This window comes from Mollisia scopiformis, assembly GCF_001500285.1.
Source record: "Mollisia scopiformis unplaced genomic scaffold LY89scaffold_2, whole genome shotgun sequence".
NCBI classification, from domain to species: Eukaryota; Fungi; Ascomycota; class Leotiomycetes; order Helotiales; family Mollisiaceae; genus Mollisia; species Mollisia scopiformis.
In genome coordinates, this window is record NW_017263582.1 from 1,778,404 (window position 1) to 1,798,203 (window position 19,800).

Genomic DNA, 19,800 nt, shown 5'->3' on the forward strand with positions numbered 1-19,800 from the left:
GGAGAATGGCTGGGACTCAATAAGAGGGGAGGATTTAGGTTGAGATTCTGGACTATTAGTGGTGGGTTGAAAATACTGAGATTGACAAAAGGACACCCATCTTTGGCAATAGGCATCCAGAAGCGGGTTAGACAAGTTCTCCCTCTAGGAAACAAAATTTCGGTGTTTAGGTTTAGGTGTAAGTGATGAGGGGAGTCTGTGAAAGAATCGTTTTGAGTCTTTCTAGTTTAAGACTGGGATGGATAAGTAGGTTGGAGTTGAGTCAGTAAAACAGATATTCATGATGCTCAGAATCCTTTTTGGGGGAGAAGTCTTCTGAGGACTCGTGGGTTCCTGATTTGTAGTAACTTTAATGTCTATTATAATCTTGGTTTGAGATGATGTCTTTTCAAGTAGGAGATGTTGAGGTGGGGTACATTTAAATAGGAATAGGTGTGCCCGTAGTCATAACCCGCACTACAAATCCATTACCTCCCGAAGCGTTCCTTCAACCTTTCTCCATCCCATTGTACAATTTTTTAGGTAAGCGCATCTCAAAGAAGAAGTCGAGCTTCAAGGCATGATGAGTCACCAGAGTGTGATTGAGGTCTGCCGATTCCTCGCATACCTTTCTTTCAGCTCGTTCCACTTTAACCTGCAAAGTCTCGCGTGACTGACACCTCGAGCATCGTTTGAACTAAGCCCGTCCCTTACAATGGAGTTCTTGCTCTTGCCAACTCATCGTGGCGATCCTGAAAAGGTTATCCAAGTCCCAACCACTCCATATGTCTGCACAGAACGATATGATGGCGGTTCCTGGTTGTCGTATCCAGCTCGCAATGGCATGGCTGAGAGGTTCAAGGAAGGACGATTCGATATCTTGGTGTATGAACGATACGAAAAAAATAATCCTATGCCGATCAAGGAGAAAGAATCGTTCTTCCAGACTTGGCTGTACTTTGGACTGATTGCAGAATTGCTGGGAGCGAATTCCAAAGACAAAACCCGTGACCCCACCGCGAAAGAGTTGATCAAGACTATCTACAAGAAGACTGTCGTCGAAGATGGTGATAAGATCTCTGTCAAACTTGATACTGCTATTTTGGATGAGTTCCTGGATCTGGGAAGAGCTCGGATGTCTCCTGATCCTCAAGTTCGAAGAGAGCACTATGAGCATATGGTACAATGCCTCGACTGTGTCCATATGTTGATTTCTACTGTTCCAAACGATTTCAACTGGTCAGTCAAATCGTCAATAGCGGCTCTGGGGGAACTGTTCACAATTATTATGCAGACTGTTCTCCGGGCTCTCGAGGCCCCAACCGATTTCAGCAGGATGTGGGGCGTGAGGTTTCTGAATGATGAAGCTAAAGCATCAATGAGGGAGCATGGATGGTGTAGGAGCGATATTGCAAGAGCTGAAGCAAAGTATGACAAAGTCCAGACTTTGTATATTGCTCGAATGCTCGACAAATCACACCCTATTCGAGACCACAGTCAATGTACGGATGCTAGTTGCTACGCACATCAAAACAATATGTCTCAGTACGACGTCCAACACCAAAAACTATCATGCTCATGTACGGAATTGGTGATGGAAGAAGAGAGCCTCCTATCAATGGTTCTAGAAGAAGGACACTACCCTCTGCTCAAGTTCGAAGGTCAGATGGATAATCTTAGCTGCGAACCAGTGAGATCTGGTTCCCAGCCTTATGTTGCTATTAGCCACGTCTGGTCTGATGGGCTAGGAAATGCTGAGGCCAACGCACTCCCCAAATGTAGGCTGTATCACCTACAAAAATTGGTCGATGCTATTGCCGACGCAGATTCAGGTACCACTCCGAACAAGAAGGAGAGATATCTAATCTGGCTTGATACTCTTTGCTGCCCTGCCAAACCCGGTATTGGCAAGGACACATCGATAGAGAAGATGAGAGTTGTCTATGAGAAAGCCAAGTATGTGCTAGTTCTAGATGCAGGACTAATGGCGTATGATTCTGAGAGCCAAGACTCTTCTGAAATCGTCTTTCGAATTTTCACTTCCAGTTGGATGAGGCGACTATGGACCTTGCAAGAAGCAGCTCTAGCTTCATGTTTGTTCTTCCAATTCGCAGACAAGGCAGTCAATCTCGTGGATGTGCTCAGGCGCACGTGGTCGAAGGCAGCTTCTTCTATGCAATATGTAACATTTCAACCAGATTTGATACGCGAGACTAAAGGTATCGCTGCATTCTTCCACTCTCCGACACCGCTTGAATTCGCTGACTCGCTCGACAATCTCGACCATTCGCTGCAGTATCGAGGCGTCAGCGTACCGTCTGATGAACCTCTCTGTATCGCAACTTTGATGTCTCTCAAGCTAGAGGACATTGTGGAACTTGAGACACAGGAGTTACGGATGGCAAAAGTATGGGACATCATAATGACCAAGAATGGCGGTATTCCATCTCAGATCATTTTCTTTGAAGAGGAGAAGCTCTCACAGCCCGGGTGGCGCTGGGCACCAAAGACCCTCCTGAATACCCAACGCGGAATGCGCCCTCTTAAAACGCGAGTTATCAGATGGAATGATACCAATATCGCTATCCGAGAGCATCCATATGGTCTACGAGTCAAATATCCTGGTGTTCAGATATTTGTGAAATCAGACTACGGAGATGGAAAGCCACGAAATCCATGGATAGGCGCTCCACGTCTTGGAGAAGACTGGATTCTGTACCACAGTCTAGACGACGGGCGTTGGTACAAGATAGCGGATACAAAACTCATGGTCTTGAGTAGTTCCTGGAAAACCGACGAAGAACGGAGGGAACATAACAAGCGGGAATTATTTCCCCTCCACGAGGTTGCAAATACAGGGAGAAGTGTTCTCGTTCTTAACAATCTTCCTGGAATGAAAGAAGCATTGTTTGCAGAGAAAACCTCGGATAAGGATGATCTCGTCGAAGAAGAGGCTATCGCCGTCAACACCAGGCTTAACACCATTGTTCAAGATCTTGGAGAAGAGAGCTACATCTATGATGTTGTTGAGAAGCTTGCCTTGGCTGTTAGAGCAGACGAGGTCACAGACAAGCACTTGGATCTTTGCCAAAGACTGAAGATCGACGAAAATACAGCGTCAGAAAGGTTCAAAGACCTGCTAGCCAATCACGAGGAGTTCATTGCCTCAACTGCGAGCGTAAAAGGCAAGGTGCAGGAGAAGCTCGCTCAAGCAGTTGCCGAGGACGAGGAGTTTGTAAGGCTTATCAATAAGTTTTGGGATGAGTCATACCAGAGGGATTTTTGGGTTGTGATTAGGAATTTCTTTCATCATGATTATGTCGGGAAACGGACTGGTGAGCAGCAGCAGTGGTGGATTGATTGAGTGTCATACCTCCAAGTGAGTAGTAGTATGCCGCGAATTTCGCGCCTCTCCTCGAGCCAACAAGTGTCTAATGTGCAGTGTTGGAGATAGGAGGGATCAAATATACGTCTTTTTCCTGGTCCTCGGACTTGAGCTTTCTCTCCTTTATAGTCTGTGCATGTTGAAGTGAGAGAGCCGAAAATGCGTTGACTGGGAATGAGAAGAAGTGGCAGAACAGTTAGGCGATTAGCACTGGAGGTTGCGCAGGTGAGATGGGGATTGCGCAGCGTGTGATATACCCGAAATTGAAAAGAGTGAACGGGTTCGAGTGTTAGTGGTGAGCTGTGATAGGACATAGATCAATGGAGGCGAGACAAAGTGAGGCCATATAAGAGAAGGGGTGAGAGTCTGTTTTGCTGCAGTGAGACTGATGACAAGAATGGGGCAGTATGAATTGGTTGACCATGGTTATCAAACCATTATTACATTCATCAGGCACATGCAAGAATATAATCACCGGGGTCTTATGTTTTCATTGTCTATTTCCTATTGCCTATGAGGTAGAATGCACCAAGGCCGCTACAAGTGCAATCGAAAAACAGGAATGAAAGTAGCAGGATCAAAGTCCGCGGGTCTGACAAAATTGCATAGGAGACTCGGTGATTGAAGAGAAATGATGTTCGAAATGCCAACCTTCTTATCAGGCAGCGTGAGTTGCTGGGCAACGGAGAAAGATGTGCGATTTAGGAATCAGGACCCAGATGCGCAGAGTGCGAGCTCGAGGAATCGAAATCGAAGAGTGTAGAGCAAACAGATCCTCTAGCTTCAACGGCTCAGGGGATGAATCAGAGGAACTCGAAATAACCTTATGCGGGCGGCGACCCGGTTTCGAGGAACGACGAGATGACTCCAGGGTATAAGATTTGGTTCATGGGCGACGATAGCTTGGTGGCAATAAATCAAAGTAAAGCCTGATGGAAGTATGCCCAACGGGATACCCTTGCAAAAACCACCTTGCCATCTTTGCCGATTTCGAATCTTGATATTCCACATTTGCAGTCCTCTTCTCCCCTGATCCACGAAATTCGAGATACTCGACAACCCCAAAGACTTCGAAGTAGCGGCGGAGGCGATCTTCATTCATATCAGTGGCTACGTTATGCACACTCAGCCGCCTCAGATGATTGTTGGCGTATTGAGCAGTCGTCAGCGGTTGGATAGTGTCCTTTTGTGGTGATCCCGTCCGCTTGTACTTTTGGGCTCGTGATACGAATAAAGTTGTCGCGCTTTCAAATAGCTCTGCTACGGTCTTAAGCATCGGAAGCTCCTCCAAGCTGTACATTATTTGTCCATCAGCCCCTCAAAGGATTTTGCAAAAATCCGTCAGCTGATCGGGAATCATATTCTCATAGATGATGAGCAGCGCTTCTGCTTCTCTTTCTTGTGCTCAGTCTCGCGTATGAGCAAAGAGATATTTCTGCGGGCCTCAGAAAGGCTTTGTACAGACGGATCTGGAGGGACAGTCGGTGGCAGAGAGCCAGAACCGCGTGTTGGGTGTGTAGTGACTGGGGCCGATGGAGAAGAAGTCTGGTAGGAAGAGGGAGAAGCAAGACCGGGATCTGGATTAGAGCAGATGACTGACTCGGAGCTTGGAGGGTTGGAGTCTAGACCAGAGCTGCGAATTGATTCAGAGCTTGGAAGGTTGGAGTCGGAACTAGAGCAGGAAGTCGACTCAGAGCTGCAAAATGGTGTATCATTCTGCGCTAGTGCGTTGTTTGAGGTATCTGGTACATCGCGAATCGGATCCGAGTTCTCTGTGGCAACAACTTCTACAGTCCTTTGGATATGTCAGAGTAGGCAGATGTAAAGTATGAGGGAGTTAGCTTACCAGGGATGAGCTCGATGTGGGGCATGTTGTATTGAGATCAAGATAGTCTCTGAGCCTTGACAGCTTTGCGTGGATTGTGGGTTGGCATTGTCAGACTTATGAGCGATAATGATCCCAGTGCCTTGAGAGCCTTGCGCAGGTTGTGCAATGGTAATGATAGGCTTATGAGCAGCGACGGTCTCATTTTCGACATAGGGCACGTAAACGTCAGATGGAAGGACCTCGCACTTCTCCAACTTCTCAACTATGTACGCAATCTCTCTGGAGACTTGAGCGAGAATCTCCGAGAGGACCGTAACGTCATGGCCAGATTGGACTTGTTGAGTGATCGTGGCTAGAAGTCGAGATGCGTGGATGTCCAGCTCGCGCTTCTCCTCCTCAAATGTCTTTGCGAGACCGCCAGGTACGCTGGCGCCGAGTTGTTGTTTATCCATGGTGTAACTGTTTCAATCTTCAGTTAGAGAGCGCAAATTTGGCAGATAAGGTTACCTACCGTGGCTCCTGATGTTGAGAGGGTGCTGAGGGTACGATCTGTCAAATATCAGCAAGGCGCAACCATGTGTTGACGAGACTCTTACCATGCGACTGGTCGACGAAGATCGAGTGCGATGTGGATTGCTATCTTTGAAGGTGTAGAAAGAGAACAAAAGGTTGGGGTTGGGTTTTGTGTCAGAAACCGTCCAAAGATGAAATGAGAATCTGGCGACGACGAAATTCTGATAGAGTCTACCAGGCGGCCGCTACGAAGCTAAAAGGCCGCTTAGGGCTCAAGCCCTATGCCTTTTCGGCTTTTGCCGCTTCTCAAGGTCCACTGGGATGTAAAAGATTTGAAGTTCGCGCCTAGCTCTTCTTCACAACTCGAGCTTCCGCAGCTCCACGACTCCAACTCCCCAACTGCGTCAACTCCCCTACATATCCTCTTCTCCCTGATACTGTTTATTCATAAATCAACGCGATTCATTTATCACTGCGCAACTTGCCTGCATGTTTGGACGTGAGGTTGACATTGTTGATTTCAACATAGCGCGGAATTGGGACACACACTGGGTGATCTTGGGAAGTTCGTTTCAAGTCGGAGAACTTGTTTCAGCATTTATGAAGAAGAGATCCAAAATACTCCATGATCTTCAACTCCATTTCAGCCTAGTCACAAGTCAGCCTGAGCAATACCTAAAGTCCTTCAGTTTGTACAAGTCCCATGGCACCAAAATCGCTCTGAGATAGCCGGACTTTCAAGCTACGGGCCAATGACCTTGGTGGGGGACTTACTTCATTCAAATGTTCCACTTTAGCATCTATCACGAAATGTGCATATCTTTCAGTTCCATGACTCGACCCCCTTCAATTATGTCTAGAAGCCATACAACAGCATCATGACATCTCGAGCCTTCTATACTCCCACAAGTGTGGGGTCATTGTCCGTCCAAAAGCAGATGATTCATGGATTATGTCTCTGCATTTCTATGGTTATAGTATTGAGTTGGATTGTCTTTTTCTTCTTGTTGAACACTCTGACAAAAGTCCGTACACTGACCCAACTTATGGTCAGCTGAATGTACGAGCTTTTCTGAGCCTTCCCAATATTTATTTCCTTGCGGTTCTTACCATTCTGATACTGGTCATTGACCATGAGCTAATATGCTGGCTACCACTTTCGAAGCATCTTTGGGTTTGCTTTAATGGTTATATCTCGATCTCTCTTCACTTTTCATTCTCCGAACTCCCGGAGTTGATTTCCTGGACTGTGATCTCGTAGAATCGTACGTTGTTTGTCATCCCCTACATTCCACGTCACATTCCCCAAATCCCTCTGCTTAAATCGCAAAAGGCACACAATCTTCACATCCTTCAAAACAATCTTCACTCATAAATCTCCCCATCATGCACTACGCATTCCTCACACTATGCCTCCTGGGTCTCACCCTCCTCACCCTCGTCGAGCCCATCCGCAAGAACACCAACAACCACGCCGCAGCCCTAGCCGACGAGGCCCAAACTTACCACGACTCTCACTCCGCAGCTGAGAAGTCGAACAAAAAGGCCGAATCCTTCGGCTCCAGACTCACCGACGTCGTGTATAGCTACGCAGGCCAGATCCACCTCGCGGGAAGCAGTCCAAATGATCTTGGTCTCGTGGACGCTAAATGCGCGGCTGATGGATGCACGTCTTCTCTCCCCAACGTAGTCGCTGAAAGAGTTGTGACTAACACAAACAAGTGTCCTGTAAACATCAAGACACTTGCTGCAGCAGAAAATGCGAGCTAAATACCTGTCGACCAGCATGTGTAGCAGATGCCTGTAAGATGAACTTCTCCGGCCCGACTGCGAATGGCGCAGAGCTGATGTAACAAGTGTCGTGTGCCCATGACGGTACTTGCTGCAGCAATAAATGCGAGTTGGGCACTTGTCGACCGGCTTGTGTGGCGTATGGCTGTAAGTTCCCACTCCCCGTCCTGGTTTATTGAGGGTTTAACAAACTGATATCAAAAGTGCCGTGTGCCCATGATGGTACTTGCTGCAGCAGCCTCTGTATAAGCGGCCAATGCCATCAGAATCCTTGCGTGAAGAAGGGAGGTCCTTGCTCGGAGGGCTTGCAGTGTTGTGCTGGTTTGACCTGTGCTGCTGATGAGACTGGGACTTGTATCTGAGTTTCTTGATGAAGTGGGGGTTTGCTGGAAGTTGGATTTCGCGGTTGATCGGTTGGAAGCTAAGAGATCCCAAGAGTTGGTGGTGAGAGGAGGCTTTGGTTTGTTAGTCAGGTGCTGAAATTGTCTGGTGTTAAAAGTGAATCTTAGGACTTTGGAAGAGTGTCAATGTCCGACGTTTTTCAAAGGTGCCAAGGATCTAAGGCTCTTAATTTGCAGTGAGGAAGTCTGGGTTCGGGAGTTCACTGCCGGGACTAAGATCTAGTCCAGTCCGGTCCCAAACAATTATATGCAGAGTCTAGTAAGATGAATTTTGATTCGAAGATATCAGATTGTCGCTCATCGTAAAATCGTGCCCAGGAGCTAAGGCTCCCGAGTATCTGGTAAGGTTGTGGCTAGACGTTGGAAATGAGCTGATATCGATGCCAAGAGCTTGATATTCAGTACAGAAGTTTGCTTGTTGCGTATCGTACTTTTCCGTCCAGGAGCTAAGAGTCCCGAGGGTTTGGTAGAATTGTGTCTGGATGTTGGAGATGAGCTGATGTTGTGGTGTTTCGAGGTTATTGAGCATACGTAGGGTTTTGGGCGGTCTAGATCTTGATGCCGACATGAAATCATGGGATTAGATACGTACCCTTGTATATATATCTGCAGAATCTTCCCACCAACGGGAAGCCTCGAATTTGAAAGCCTTTCAATAGGATACTGACAATGATTGACCAGCTCCGGGACATTTGTTTCATCAGCCAAGTCTCTTGGCAAAAGTCCTTGCCCCGGCCAGCAAACCTCATCTCAACGTCCAACACAAGACTATCTAACATGCAATGCATTAAAAGTCCAAGCAATTGCCGCACATCGCAGTCTACGCCGAGACAATTACCAGCCCCCTATCGGTATTAAAACGGCCCTATGTCGGGTCCTTGGTATATACTTCGCTGTCACACGCCGCTGCCGAGTCGGTACTGACGGCAAGGAAGGATGCTTCCTTCTTGACTCTTGTGTCACTCTGCTTGAATCGTCTGAGAAAGGGTATCTTTGTTGCATTCGCCAAGTCAGTAGGGGTTCTGTTTATGGACTTAAGACTGCGTTGGCGAGATCTCATGGGGCTACAGCTTCCGAAGCAGAGCTATTCTGTGGATTGAGAGGGCTTAATGTTGCACATCGTATTTCTTGCCAAGTTGAGGGGCGTTGATCTAGATGATGGTTGTGGTGTGATGTCACTGAGGCATCAGGGTTGGGTTGGCGAGAGCGCTCTTTTTATTTAGGTGCGGTGTAGGGAGTCCATTGACACGTGGCCCGATGTCGGTGAGAGGGATTCTTTCTGAAGATGTTGTCGATGAGGAATTGAAGAGATGGGAAGAGGAAGTCTGTAATGATGAAAGATCATCTAACAAGCATCAAAACTAGGTTTCGACCTAGTCTCCTTCAAATATAAAGGGGGAGAGTAAAGGTTAGGCTTGGCTTAAGCGAACGGGTTTTGCCCAGTTGAGGAGCATCCTTCCATCATCCAAGACAATCAAAAGCATGTTGTGCACGTATTCTCCGTCTGTAAACGCCTTTCCAACATGTTTGTTGCTCATCGCACTTTGTGCCCAGCAACTAGTAACGAAGAAAGTCCGCCGGCGAGTGACGGCGTACCACGAGGTAAAAAGGGGTACCTATTTACATGACGAGCTTTGTCCACACTTGACGGTACCAACCGTCCGGAACCGACGGGAATTGCCCGGGGAAGATGGCCGGGAAGAGGAATGTCACTCGGTTGACGCAAGCTGTTGACGAATTAGAGCGGCAGACTAACATTTTGTATGAGGGATATTCCAAAAGAGTCGTTTTGATGCATGTCGACGTTTGTGCCGAGAGATTTGGTGCTGTATTGGGATTGTGAGTGAGGCGGTCTGGTGATGGGACGTCCCTAGGGCTGAAGACGGTGGATGAGAGGCTTCGTTCTCACCGACTTGTGATGACAAGATCCAAGGCGAAATGGAGAGGTGAGCTTGGAGACCTTTCAAGGGCCCACGAGTCTGAGGAGATATAGTAGTAGGAAGAAGGATCGTGGGGCAACCAGGGGACTGGAATCCAAAAGGGGGCATCATAGGCTTTAGCGAGGTCCAAATCCAGGACATCACCAGGCGGTTCTCAAGACCTCGTCATGCGTGAATATCAGCTCCTGTGAGTATACCTCATTCAAACGATGCTTGTAATTTTGCACATCAACATTTTCGCCCAGCCTTGACCATCTGCTCGCCGGTCCCAAAGTTCAATATATATGGGTACTGTACACTTGCAGCGGGTTTTGCTCGGGGATGAGGTCACGGGTGGACAGTGCTGAGGAAAATCTCCGAAAAGGAGGATCATGGGAGCTGAAATTAGTGCTGGAAAGGTGTTCCGGTCTGCTTTTAACAGCATTTGTTGCATCTCGCAAATGTCATGCAGGATAGTGGATTCCCTTCATCGTCGAGATGGGAAAGTGGGGAGGTTTCGGCCTTCTTCCCCCTTTATGCTCAGGGTCGGGATATATTTTGTTTTGGTGCACTGTGACGACTATTTCTGGCAAATCCCCGAGACCCCTTTCAGCTCTTCCCCTCATTATCTGTCTTAAGGAGATACTTCCGCCCATTCACAAAGGTTCAAATTCTTTTGTTGCACACCGTAGGTTGATGATCGCCATCCTTGGACCGTTCGAGATGGCGTTGGCCCAAGTCTGTCATGCGGCTGTTCCTGCTGTCGATTTTAGCCTCCGACATCTTGCATCCTGCAATTCCCACGTTCCCAGATTCTAGGTACAACCGTCTCAACGACCAGTGGGATAAATAGGAAGAATCAATTGTTGCTCATCGCAGTTTCGACCCAGCTGTCCATGGGTCTAAAGGATGCATTTTGGCGCGTTCGAGATTGACGCACGTTAACATATTGAGACGGGGGGCCTGGGCGTTGGGTATTTGAGCTTCCGAACCTCCAAGTACCGGACAGCAATAATTACTGAGGAAGATACCACGAGAAGGACGAGGAGGCTTTTTGTTGCATGCCGCGAAAAATGGATCGTCGCAGGCCTTGACAGGTTCAGAATGGATTGTGCTTTGAGGCTGTCTCCGGTGGCTTGTACCCTCGCTCTCTTCCATCTTACCCCACACGAAACTCTCGGCCGACGATGTGACCCTTGAAGGATGTGGATGTTTCGGGCTCATCTCACGATGCAAAGGGGAGGCAGGAGAGCTGTAGAGGGCGGTTAAGTACATGTTTTGTTGCGTATCGTAAGGGGATCGCCGGATCCTAGAGCGCTCCAGATTCTGCTGTTGGAGGTTGAGATCGTCAACTCCACGACCAGCCGCACGGCCATGTGCATTAAGTAACATCAAGGGAAGATCCTTCAGACTCGCATCCAAAAGCCACAAAGAGGCAGATGTACAGGTTTTGTTGCACACCGTACAGAGATCGTCCTCATTTGGAGCATTCGAGAAGTCTTTTTTAAGGTGTCTTGTGTAGCTGCTCAACCCGCCTTGATCCGTCTCACTCGATAGAACGTGCCTTCTGCAGAACTGCGGTACAGTAGCACCAACATTAATGTAACCAAACGAGGCCAACATAGACGAAGAGCACAGTCAAACCGACCTCTTTTGGAACCTTTCACAGATTTGTTGCACACCGTAAATGATAGCCCAGTCCGCCAAGAGGGCCAGAACATCCCCAGACAGAGTGAGGTCGACGATCTTCCCAACCTACCACCAAGATTCATCCATGTAGACTACGAAGATCCCGCTATCCGAACATCTCGCTGAAACCGCAGGAACTTGCCTTTGATCGTACTTAGAACAACTCGGTTTGTTGCATTTCGTAGAAACCGATCGCCCAGCTCAATGCCCACATTCGGATGATTTGGAGCATTCGAGACCACGGGAAGGTGGTATGAGGCGTCAGCCCCTTGACCCCACGATGCAAGCCACTTAGCCAACAAACGGGTTCCGCCGTATTGGAATCCTCCGCTCGTCAAGAGAAGCAGGTTTTGGAGCAGCAGAGACAATGTTTGTTGCTCATCGCACTTTTCGGGATCGACATGTTGATGGCGGGTGGCCGTGATCTGGACCGTGGGAAAGCGGTCTTAGATGAGCCCTTCACGATGTATGCATGATTTCGGGACTGGTCTCACCCACAACATCTTGCTCCCGACGCACCTTTAGCCATTCCAGCCGTGTCAGAGGAGACGATTGATTTGTATTAATGCATTTGTTGCACATCGCAGTGGGATCGACAGCTGCCTCATTTGGACAATGAGTCTGTGTTGGGTTTGTGTTTGGTTGGAGTGAATTTGATACTGTACAATCGATGTGCATTTTCGATGCATCTAGACTTTGGGATCGCCAGACTGTGCCAGGAGGAGTGCTACACGTGATGAGTGATTATTTTTAGAGGTAAGAAATGTTGGAAATCGCAATGAATAAGAAGAAGATCACTTGATCCTGAGTAAGGAGAGGCAGAAATCTATGCGATGCTGAAGGAAAATCGTGTTGTAGTTTGAGCTGAGTCTCTTGGGAGTATTCTTGGCAGGGAAGTCTCGCTTCAAGATTTTGATGACTTTTAGGCGCATCACGACCTCGGCTTCTCATCAACAACAGCATTAACGATGTGACATTTCAACATTCGGTGGTTACTCGACCTCGAATCTCTTTCTTGTACATCATTACTTCAACTGCTGTGTTTGATTTCATACCGTTCTATGAAGCATTTCTCATGCGTCCAATTTCCACGATTTCCAGCAGAGGCGGCGTAGTGAAGCGTATCACATTCCATTATTCTTTCTTGTTGATACTTGCATATAATTTCTCTACACGAACGGGACGCGATGATTGAGGTAGATCATTCCACTCTTCCTCAACCAGAGCCAGAACCTGCTGTACCTATTCTGGCGTCTCATCTTCTGCAGCTTGAGGAGAAACAGAGAACTAGGTTCACTAAAGACGGTCGACCTGAACGGCTGAGCACACATTGTGAAGATATTGATGAGATACTCGGAGGAGGGGTTGAGAGAGGGATTGTCATGGGCATCAGTGCTGAAGGCACAGAAGGACAATTGGTGAGTCAGGTGATACGAGATTATGTAGGATTTCATGTAGCTGTCTGTTTCCGATCTTATAGATGCTCTTACTCTTCTACCCATCTGTTATATGGCTCATTCAGTTCTACACCCGTTTATTTGACGCTCGCTGACCAACATATAGATCTCACTCCACCTTCTAGCATCAGTTCTCCTCAATCACCTCTCACCAACCTCCACCGCACCACCCAGCATCAAAGCAACCATAATCGACACAACGGGATCCTTCCCTCTTCCCCTCCTGGCCCAAGTCCTCAAATCACGCATCACAACCACCCACTCCCTCACCACCAGAAATGCAATCCAAACAGCAAACCACCCCGTCTCACGCCCGGATCGACCCCAAGTAGATGCCGCCAGCATCGAACAAGAAGTCCAACAATGCCTAGAAATGATAGCCATCAGCCGCGTCTTCAACATCGAAGGCCTCTGGGAAGTCCTGGGTGAAATCGGACATGAAAGTCCACCGTCCCCTTCACCCACATCTCTCCCTCCCCTCCCGGACAACAAAACAGACGGCCCCATCCAATCCAGCCCCGACTGGCCCGAAATAGTCGACAGCCAAGCACCCTCTCCTCTCTCAGATCCAGATCCGCCATCGCCTACTCTCCAAAAAGAAGACGCAGACCTGGACATCGGCCCAGAAATACTCCTAATATCCACCCTCACGCAAATAATAAACAACCTCTTCGCCCGCAAAGAAACACCCTCCACCGACGCGCACACCCTCCTCTCTTTCCTCTCTAGACACCTCGTCACGCTATCCCGCACACGCAATATCCTCACCATCCTGCATAACTCCACTACCCCCTCCTCTTCTCACTCCTCTTCCTCCAAACCCTCTTCCACCTTCCCCAACAATCAAAGCGCCCCCGAAAAGAAGAAAAAATCAAACCCGCAACCAACCTCGGTTTTCGCTTCCAACCCGCTCAAACCAGCACTAGGCATTTTATTCGGGCAGTTCCCCGAATTACACCTTTTCGTGTCGCCGATGCCGAGGGGGAGGAGCGATGCTGAAGTTCTATATAGTGGAGAGAGGGAGGGAGGAGAAGTGCGGTTCGTGAGCGTGGTTGAGGTGCTGAGGGATGAGTGTCCGGGTTTAGGTCCGGACGAGGAACGGGGAAAGGATGAGAAGGGGAAGGGAAAGGGGTTTGGGTATAGAGAGCAGAGGTGGTGTGCTGTTGAGGTTTGTGATGAGGGAGCGGGAGCGGGAGCGGAATTGAAGGGCGCGTTTGGGATGAGGGGTGGGATGAGGGGGATGGGGATGGAGAGACGGGGGATTGGACGTGGGATTGGGATTGAGAGGGGCAGTACGGAGACGGAGGTGGGGAATGTGGCTAAGGTTTGGGGGTTTGGTGGGAGGAGGGTTTAAGTTGCTGTGTGTCATGGGCATATAGTTGGCCGTCTCAATGACAAAGTAAGATACAAAGTAGAATACAAAGTTGAGCTATCACCTCTTCTTCACAATAGTACGGGATTGCACAATAGTAACAAGTTACTTTACATCTCCTGGTATCGTATCATACCTCATTTCCTATTTTCTGCGTCTTATGTGCAAAACAAAAAGGGGATATCATCTATGTTCAACCGTATGCACAATTTCTCCCCTTCGTGTGTGTGTCCGTACTATCTCACAAGTCCATTCCAGCCACGCCAGTCCAAGTTGCCCCAAAACGCCATGCTGTATGATGCTTTGCCCGCCTTGCTATTGTGTGCATTTATGACCCCCTTCTTATCCAGTATCGATACAAGATTACCACCCTATGTACTTGACAAACGAAAATCGATGTTTTCTAACTACTTTGCATGAATTAGACTGCTTGGGCCCACTCGACGACTTCTAGGGCGCACATGACGAGGATGAGTGTTGAGGGGAGGATCCTATTATAAGTTAGTTGGTGAGAGGAGAAAAAGGGTTAAGCGACATACCAAATAACATAGCTTTGGAAAAGCAATTTACTCATGACTCCCTCGTACACACCATTGATCTGGCAGATCTGCGCTAATTGCAAAGCACTTGGTGCACCGGTGAGTAAGAAGCAAACGATGACGAAGATTGGGTCGTCGACAATGCTGACTGGAACGTATTTTGCAATGAGTGCGAGAAGAGGTGCCATGATGAGGGTTGGAAGAAGCATTCGTGAGATGAGAGAGGCGACCAGAAGTTTCGTGCCGATCTGGTTCTCTTCCGAGTTCTCATCGAGAGATTCTTGAGGTAAGGTATTGCGAGCTAGATTTGCTCCTAATACAACTAGGATCAGTGGGACGGCAACTCCACCAGATTGGATGACGGCTCGCGTCACAGAGTTAGCAATGAAGGAACCATCTGCAAAGAAGAGGTGCTGGAGTTTCGGGATCGAGGCGACGACAATGGCGATCAACATGGCCCAAAGAGGTGGGTTCATGAATTCCCAAAGACCAGCAAAGAATCGACCGAGGGCGGCTGTAATCTTGCTGAGAACTGTTTGGCAAGGGCTTGGCAGAGAGTGGAAAGCTTTTTGTGAGGTTCTCTCAACCTTCTGACTGACAAAACGGACCCCACGTCTAGTCTTCAGCTTGATCATAGGAATGATGCCCTTGTAACCCTCTGGGATATCCCATTCATCAGCTGCAGAAGGTGTGCGAATGCTTGGGAAGGAGGTGATATTGCCATTCGATCGATCGCTGGGGAAAACATTTCCGTTCGCAGGCGTAGGTAATAGATCTGGGATCTTTCTTGGTTCTTCTTCGTCTGAATCCACTGAGCCTGCATACTGAGCACTAGTAATAGGGGTCCTACCACCAGACTCAAAAGAATTTGATGAAGCTGCCCCATTTCCATTTACTCGCTCATATTCTCCTTGCTCTCCATCTAGACCAGGAATCAATTCTGGGTTGTCTCGGTATCTTCCTCCTTCGATGTCGGTACCGTCACTCTCATTCTCGTACTTCTCTGGAGGCGCCAAAAGAACATGGTAACCCCAGCTCCATCGTACAAGTTGTCCAAGCTGTTGGAAGATCAATAAGTACAAGATTCCTCTTGCTGCCACCTCGTCATCATTGTCTCCTGGAATATTGTCCCAGTGTAATCCGCTGATTGTCTGCGAGAGTGAAATAACAAGTGAAATGGGCAGCGAATTCGAGTTTCCGAAAACCTGTGAACGTTAGCATTCAATTATACCACAAGAAGATATACATACTCCCATAGCAGTCACAAAATTTGCAGGTCTCTTGCCGAACCCAAAAGCTCTAGAAACCCCTATCGAAACCAAGTATGACACCATAGTCTGAATAACGAAGATGACTGGAATGACGGCCAGCTCCAGCAACTTATCCGCCGTCAATTGCGACGCCAATTTCGTGAAAACTATCTCTGGTCAGCATTCTCTCTTCCCCGATGATTTCAATACATACTCAGACATGGCGTGAAGAGAGCCACATTCAAATTGGCCACAAACTTCTGATTGTCCGCATCGAACATTCCCTGCCTCGCAACGATATAACCTGGCAGACTGACACAGACAACTTCCATCACGGCCTCGAAGACCAACAGGATCAGATGTCCCAACGGCGGATGCGAATCGTGGCCATTTCCCCTCGCAGCAATGTTGGAAAACAGTTTGAACGAACGGGTGGCGATGGATGGAGCAGCCTCGTTGCCCGCAACTATGGCATTGAGCCGGAAGGACGTGGGTGTTGAGAAGATGGCCATTGTCGCAGCAGCTCGCCGTGTAGGACAGGTCCGTACCGATGCGTATAAGTGCGACAAGACGAGAGATTGAGGGTGCACCCTCTGTGGTGTTTATGAGGTGGTACGAATCGGTGGCCAGCAAGGTGTGAAGGTACGACGACGAAGTTGTTTGTTTGCCGGGTCCGTGAAAATGCGAGACGAGACTTGATAAGACCCGCGCGCCGAAAAAGCAAGGAACGGCTGAAGGTGGCTGGAAAAACGTGGACGAAGAAGAATATTTTCACTCTGCACGCAGTAGAAGGGGAAGGCCTTGATAAACGTTTCTTCGATGATGTCTCAGTTGATGAAGAGAAAGAGAAAATTTCGAAGCGCTGCGCTGCAGTAGTAGAATCTTTCTTTGGTGGGTGATTCGAAAAGTCTTTTCCTTTCACTCAAGCGTCCCTTGGCCCTCTACACCCGCAACGCGTGTTTCTTGCAGATTTCGTGATTGGTACCTGAATTGCGCAGTCGCAGGCAAATATCGAGCAATGGAGGAATGATGGCCTGCCAAGAGGGTCAGAGTACAAGACCGTTAACGTGGCGCTCTGTGGTGGGTCTCAATCACTTCTTACACAATAATGGGGATTTGCTGCTGAACGATTCACATTCAAGACAGAGTGATGCGTGGTGGTTCCCTCTCTGACAGTATTGATTTCGAGATAGGAGATACACATCTGAGGCCTACGATACACATCTATTTGTAGAGGCTAATCTGGGGGGCCAGATTATGATAGCTCATGAAGCTATTCGGGTGTCTGTTCACGAGAGCGTTTGCCCAGAGATTTCCATTCTCACCCAGATATTTTGTGATAACGATGTTCATGTTCATTCATGACTGATCGTCCTCTCCGGTGTCCAAGCTCCTCTTCCGACGCTGGTGAAGGACGATCATGGTATCAGCCACAGCCATGACGTGTGATCGTCACCCAATCCAGTTCCCTGCGCCTCATTCCCTGGTACTGTACAGTAGTACTTCAGTCCTCACCTCACTTCACTTCCTGGAGCTGACGACGCACGAATTGCATTCCTTTGGGATGACTGCCGGCCGATACGGTTCGGCATTACCTTCGTACTTCCGCGCGCTTCCCGATACCTTGATATTGTTGGGCATCCTTCTGACTGTGCAATATTTGTGGCCGTTTGCTACTACTGCTGCGGGCTTGGTGGGGTGTGGTGGAGGCTGTGGGGTTAGGAAGATACAGGTCCAGCCGAACAGCCCACGAGAACCGCTTTCTTGGCTTGCTTCTCATTTTGGGGTATCCGTAGTTCTCACGATCTTCGATCTGTGTACGAAGTCTCTACAGTAAAGACATAAATATGCTAATGAAGGCCAAGAGCGCGATCACGTACTTGAAGAAGGGCGAGCTGTGAGTGGTTCCTCATCTGAGGTTTCACTTCAGTATTATGATGAAGACATAATCATTCGATTCCTTCGGCCAGTATCTAAACATGTTTAGTGAGGGAAACATAGTCAGTGCAATGACCAAGACGACGCACGAACAACAGCTTTTCTTGGCTGTGTACAGTACAGTAGTCTTGAGACTCGTTCCAAGATGCCAAGGCAACCAGAACGAGTCTTGAATGCATATGTTGGCGAGTTAAGTATCGCTTGTAGTATACTTGTACTACTATGAGAAATGTGAGAGGAACGGTAAGCACATCTTGGCGAGAATAGCTCTAGCTATTCCGATGGTCGAGTCCTCCTCGCCTGGTTCAAGAATCTGGAGAACTGGCAAGCATAGCGCGAATGTCAAGACTAACCTTGTCCAGCTGAGTAGTATAGGAAGACTTGAGTTTTGACCAGTGACTACTCCCCGGAAAAGGTTCATCTTGGCCAAGTATTTTATCACTCCTGTTGAACCAATCTTAGCAGAGCATCTATCCTGAGGTGGAGTGTATTTGATAAGGCGACCAATAAAGGAGGAGCTTATCCTTGACTAGCTGAATACTGTAGTACATGAAAGAATGGAGGCGATGAGCGACTTTTCAGAGGATCTCCTGACTGGCGAACCACAGGTTGTCTTGTGTTTTGAAAGAACATGATATGGTTACATTGAGGTTTCTTGGCCCCCCAGAGACTTGCCAAGGCCACAAGCTAAGCCTGAAGTTTCATCCAATCCACGCGCCATCGGTCCCCTAAAGTCCAAAGACTGGAATATCCGGTCCGAATGTGCCCTGAAACACTGGATTGGGAATTTCTGATATTTCTGATCGCATGTTTTTACATGACAATTGGGTGCAGATATCAATGGTTCATGTCTCTCGATCTGCGGGCGATTTGATGGCAATCGAAGGTTAGGTACGGGCATCGCTAAAATTCGCCAAAAAAGGAGCTGGTTTTCACTTGGGTGTCCTCAACCGACGAACGGTTGTTACCATCAGGTCGGCACGACTCATGGACCACGCCTTAATATCCTCCTCCAGTCACAATAGCAGTTCAAGTCTTAGGCAAAGACCACTGCTTTCAAGATCTTAACTTCTCTCCAATAGTTTCCGTAACCTGGTCACAGGCAAGATCAGATAATGGCCTGACATCCGCCATCCGAACGTGTAAGGATTGTAAGCAAGCAGATGCTCTTTATTCAAGATGCACCATCCAGCACAAGACTCACTCTTATATGTTGATCCATCTGCATGCACCCTCAAGATACCATATGTCTTCCGAGCATTTGAGCGACCTATGAGCTGGATATGCGCGACCTTTGCTAACGTCACTGTTCTTGCTTGGTCTGTGTATCTATGCAGTAACAGCCAGTGCCCAATTATGATAAGCAACCCAGATGTGAAGTCCCTGTCCTGATCCCTCAGGCCCAGGGACAGCTCGAATTCCCCACTAATACGAAAGGAATGTCGACTGTGGCTTGCTCTGCTGAAACGTGATTGTCCTGCTTGTCTTGCTTATGTCCGAATTTGTATCTCCACCGCTGCTCCCTAGCCACTCACAGCCCCGTCCGGCCAGGGCAAGCCACTTCCCTTCCACTGCATCCACACCCCCCTCCCGGAGAACCCCTCCAACCCAAATGCGATTGAGGGAAAATGCACCCAACGTCATCGCGCGCTGCATCTCGAATTCTTTCCAAGTGTCCAGTTCTAGGTATGCAATTTGGGACCTGCGCGTCTGTCATGGATCGCTGTCAACATCCGCAT

At 48.3% G+C, this 19,800-nt stretch overlaps 7 protein-coding genes across 7 annotated transcripts; 4 read left to right on the forward strand and 3 right to left on the reverse strand.

The window, feature by feature from the left end:
- Window positions 1-504: 504 nt before the first annotated feature.
- Window positions 505-3,565, forward strand: LY89DRAFT_680318 (uncharacterized protein). The gene has a single exon (XM_018214052.1). It carries the CDS (start codon window positions 695-697, stop codon window positions 3,341-3,343), a length of 2,649 nt encoding a protein of 882 aa, XP_018077947.1. The 5' UTR covers window positions 505-694; the 3' UTR covers window positions 3,344-3,565.
- A 1,026-nt stretch (window positions 3,566-4,591) lies between these two features.
- LY89DRAFT_186636 (uncharacterized protein) lies at window positions 4,592-5,992 on the reverse strand. Its single transcript, XM_018205673.1, has 4 exons — window positions 5,789-5,992; window positions 5,704-5,741; window positions 5,211-5,651; window positions 4,592-5,159 (listed from the first exon to the last, which is right to left on the reverse strand). The coding sequence occupies exons 1-4, from the start codon at window positions 5,789-5,791 to the stop codon at window positions 4,721-4,723; spliced, it is 921 nt and encodes a 306-aa protein (XP_018077948.1). The 5' UTR covers window positions 5,792-5,992; the 3' UTR covers window positions 4,592-4,720.
- Window positions 5,993-6,966: 974 nt separating this feature from the next.
- Window positions 6,967-8,006, forward strand: LY89DRAFT_186836 (uncharacterized protein). Its single transcript, XM_018205677.1, has 4 exons — window positions 6,967-7,371; window positions 7,428-7,508; window positions 7,563-7,643; window positions 7,701-8,006. Exons 1-4 carry the CDS (start codon window positions 7,092-7,094, stop codon window positions 7,856-7,858), a joined length of 600 nt encoding a protein of 199 aa, XP_018077949.1. The 5' UTR covers window positions 6,967-7,091; the 3' UTR covers window positions 7,859-8,006.
- A 2,224-nt stretch (window positions 8,007-10,230) lies between these two features.
- LY89DRAFT_186705 (uncharacterized protein) lies at window positions 10,231-11,518 on the reverse strand. The gene is made up of 2 exons (XM_018205674.1): window positions 10,757-11,518; window positions 10,231-10,573 (listed from the first exon to the last, which is right to left on the reverse strand). Exons 1-2 carry the CDS (start codon window positions 11,437-11,439, stop codon window positions 10,483-10,485), a joined length of 774 nt encoding a protein of 257 aa, XP_018077950.1. The 5' UTR covers window positions 11,440-11,518; the 3' UTR covers window positions 10,231-10,482.
- Window positions 11,519-13,171: 1,653 nt separating this feature from the next.
- Window positions 13,172-14,535, forward strand: LY89DRAFT_186742 (uncharacterized protein). The gene has a single exon (XM_018205676.1). It carries the CDS (start codon window positions 13,336-13,338, stop codon window positions 14,314-14,316), a length of 981 nt encoding a protein of 326 aa, XP_018077951.1. The 5' UTR covers window positions 13,172-13,335; the 3' UTR covers window positions 14,317-14,535.
- LY89DRAFT_186741 (auxin efflux carrier) lies at window positions 14,536-17,089 on the reverse strand. The gene is made up of 4 exons (XM_018205675.1): window positions 16,338-17,089; window positions 16,124-16,290; window positions 14,874-16,078; window positions 14,536-14,825 (listed from the first exon to the last, which is right to left on the reverse strand). The coding sequence occupies exons 1-4, from the start codon at window positions 16,633-16,635 to the stop codon at window positions 14,756-14,758; spliced, it is 1,740 nt and encodes a 579-aa protein (XP_018077952.1). The 5' UTR covers window positions 16,636-17,089; the 3' UTR covers window positions 14,536-14,755.
- Window positions 17,090-17,445: 356 nt separating this feature from the next.
- LY89DRAFT_187092 (uncharacterized protein) lies at window positions 17,446-18,136 on the forward strand. The gene is made up of 2 exons (XM_018205678.1): window positions 17,446-17,940; window positions 17,989-18,136. Coding segments are annotated over exons 1-2 (399 nt in total). The 5' UTR covers window positions 17,446-17,543; the 3' UTR covers window positions 17,991-18,136.
- Window positions 18,137-19,800: the final 1,664 nt, after the last annotated feature.

What these genes read in the sequence shown, in the direction of transcription:
- LY89DRAFT_187092 (XM_018205678.1), top strand. Translation starts at nt 17,544, where the DNA reads ATGGTATCAGCCACAGCCATGACGTGTGATCGTCACCCAATCCAGTTC.
- LY89DRAFT_186742 (XM_018205676.1), top strand. Translation starts at nt 13,336, where the DNA reads ATGATAGCCATCAGCCGCGTCTTCAACATCGAAGGCCTCTGGGAAGTC.
- LY89DRAFT_186705 (XM_018205674.1), bottom strand. Translation starts at nt 11,439, where the DNA reads ATGTTGGCCTCGTTTGGTTACATTAATGTTGGTGCTACTGTACCGCAG. An exon ending in CCCCGTCTCAATATGTTAAC is followed by an intron (nt 10,574 to 10,756) that starts GTGCGTCAATCT and finishes AATCGACAGCAG; the next exon opens with GAACAGCCGCATGACAGACT.
- LY89DRAFT_186636 (XM_018205673.1), bottom strand. An exon ending in TCTCAACATCAGGAGCCACG is followed by an intron (nt 5,652 to 5,703) that starts GTAGGTAACCTT and finishes AGATTGAAACAG; the next exon opens with TTACACCATGGATAAACAAC. An exon ending in CCACATCGAGCTCATCCCTG is followed by an intron (nt 5,160 to 5,210) that starts GTAAGCTAACTC and finishes ACATATCCAAAG; the next exon opens with GACTGTAGAAGTTGTTGCCA.
- LY89DRAFT_186741 (XM_018205675.1), bottom strand. Translation starts at nt 16,635, where the DNA reads ATGGCCATCTTCTCAACACCCACGTCCTTCCGGCTCAATGCCATAGTT. An exon ending in TCTCTTCACGCCATGTCTGA is followed by an intron (nt 16,291 to 16,337) that starts GTATGTATTGAA and finishes GACCAGAGATAG; the next exon opens with TTTTCACGAAATTGGCGTCG. An exon ending in ATTTTGTGACTGCTATGGGA is followed by an intron (nt 16,079 to 16,123) that starts GTATGTATATCT and finishes TAACGTTCACAG; the next exon opens with GTTTTCGGAAACTCGAATTC.
- LY89DRAFT_186836 (XM_018205677.1), top strand. Translation starts at nt 7,092, where the DNA reads ATGCACTACGCATTCCTCACACTATGCCTCCTGGGTCTCACCCTCCTC. An exon ending in TAAATGCGCGGCTGATGGAT is followed by an intron (nt 7,372 to 7,427) that starts GCACGTCTTCTC and finishes AACACAAACAAG; the next exon opens with TGTCCTGTAAACATCAAGAC. An exon ending in GGCTTGTGTGGCGTATGGCT is followed by an intron (nt 7,644 to 7,700) that starts GTAAGTTCCCAC and finishes TGATATCAAAAG; the next exon opens with TGCCGTGTGCCCATGATGGT.
- LY89DRAFT_680318 (XM_018214052.1), top strand. Translation starts at nt 695, where the DNA reads ATGGAGTTCTTGCTCTTGCCAACTCATCGTGGCGATCCTGAAAAGGTT.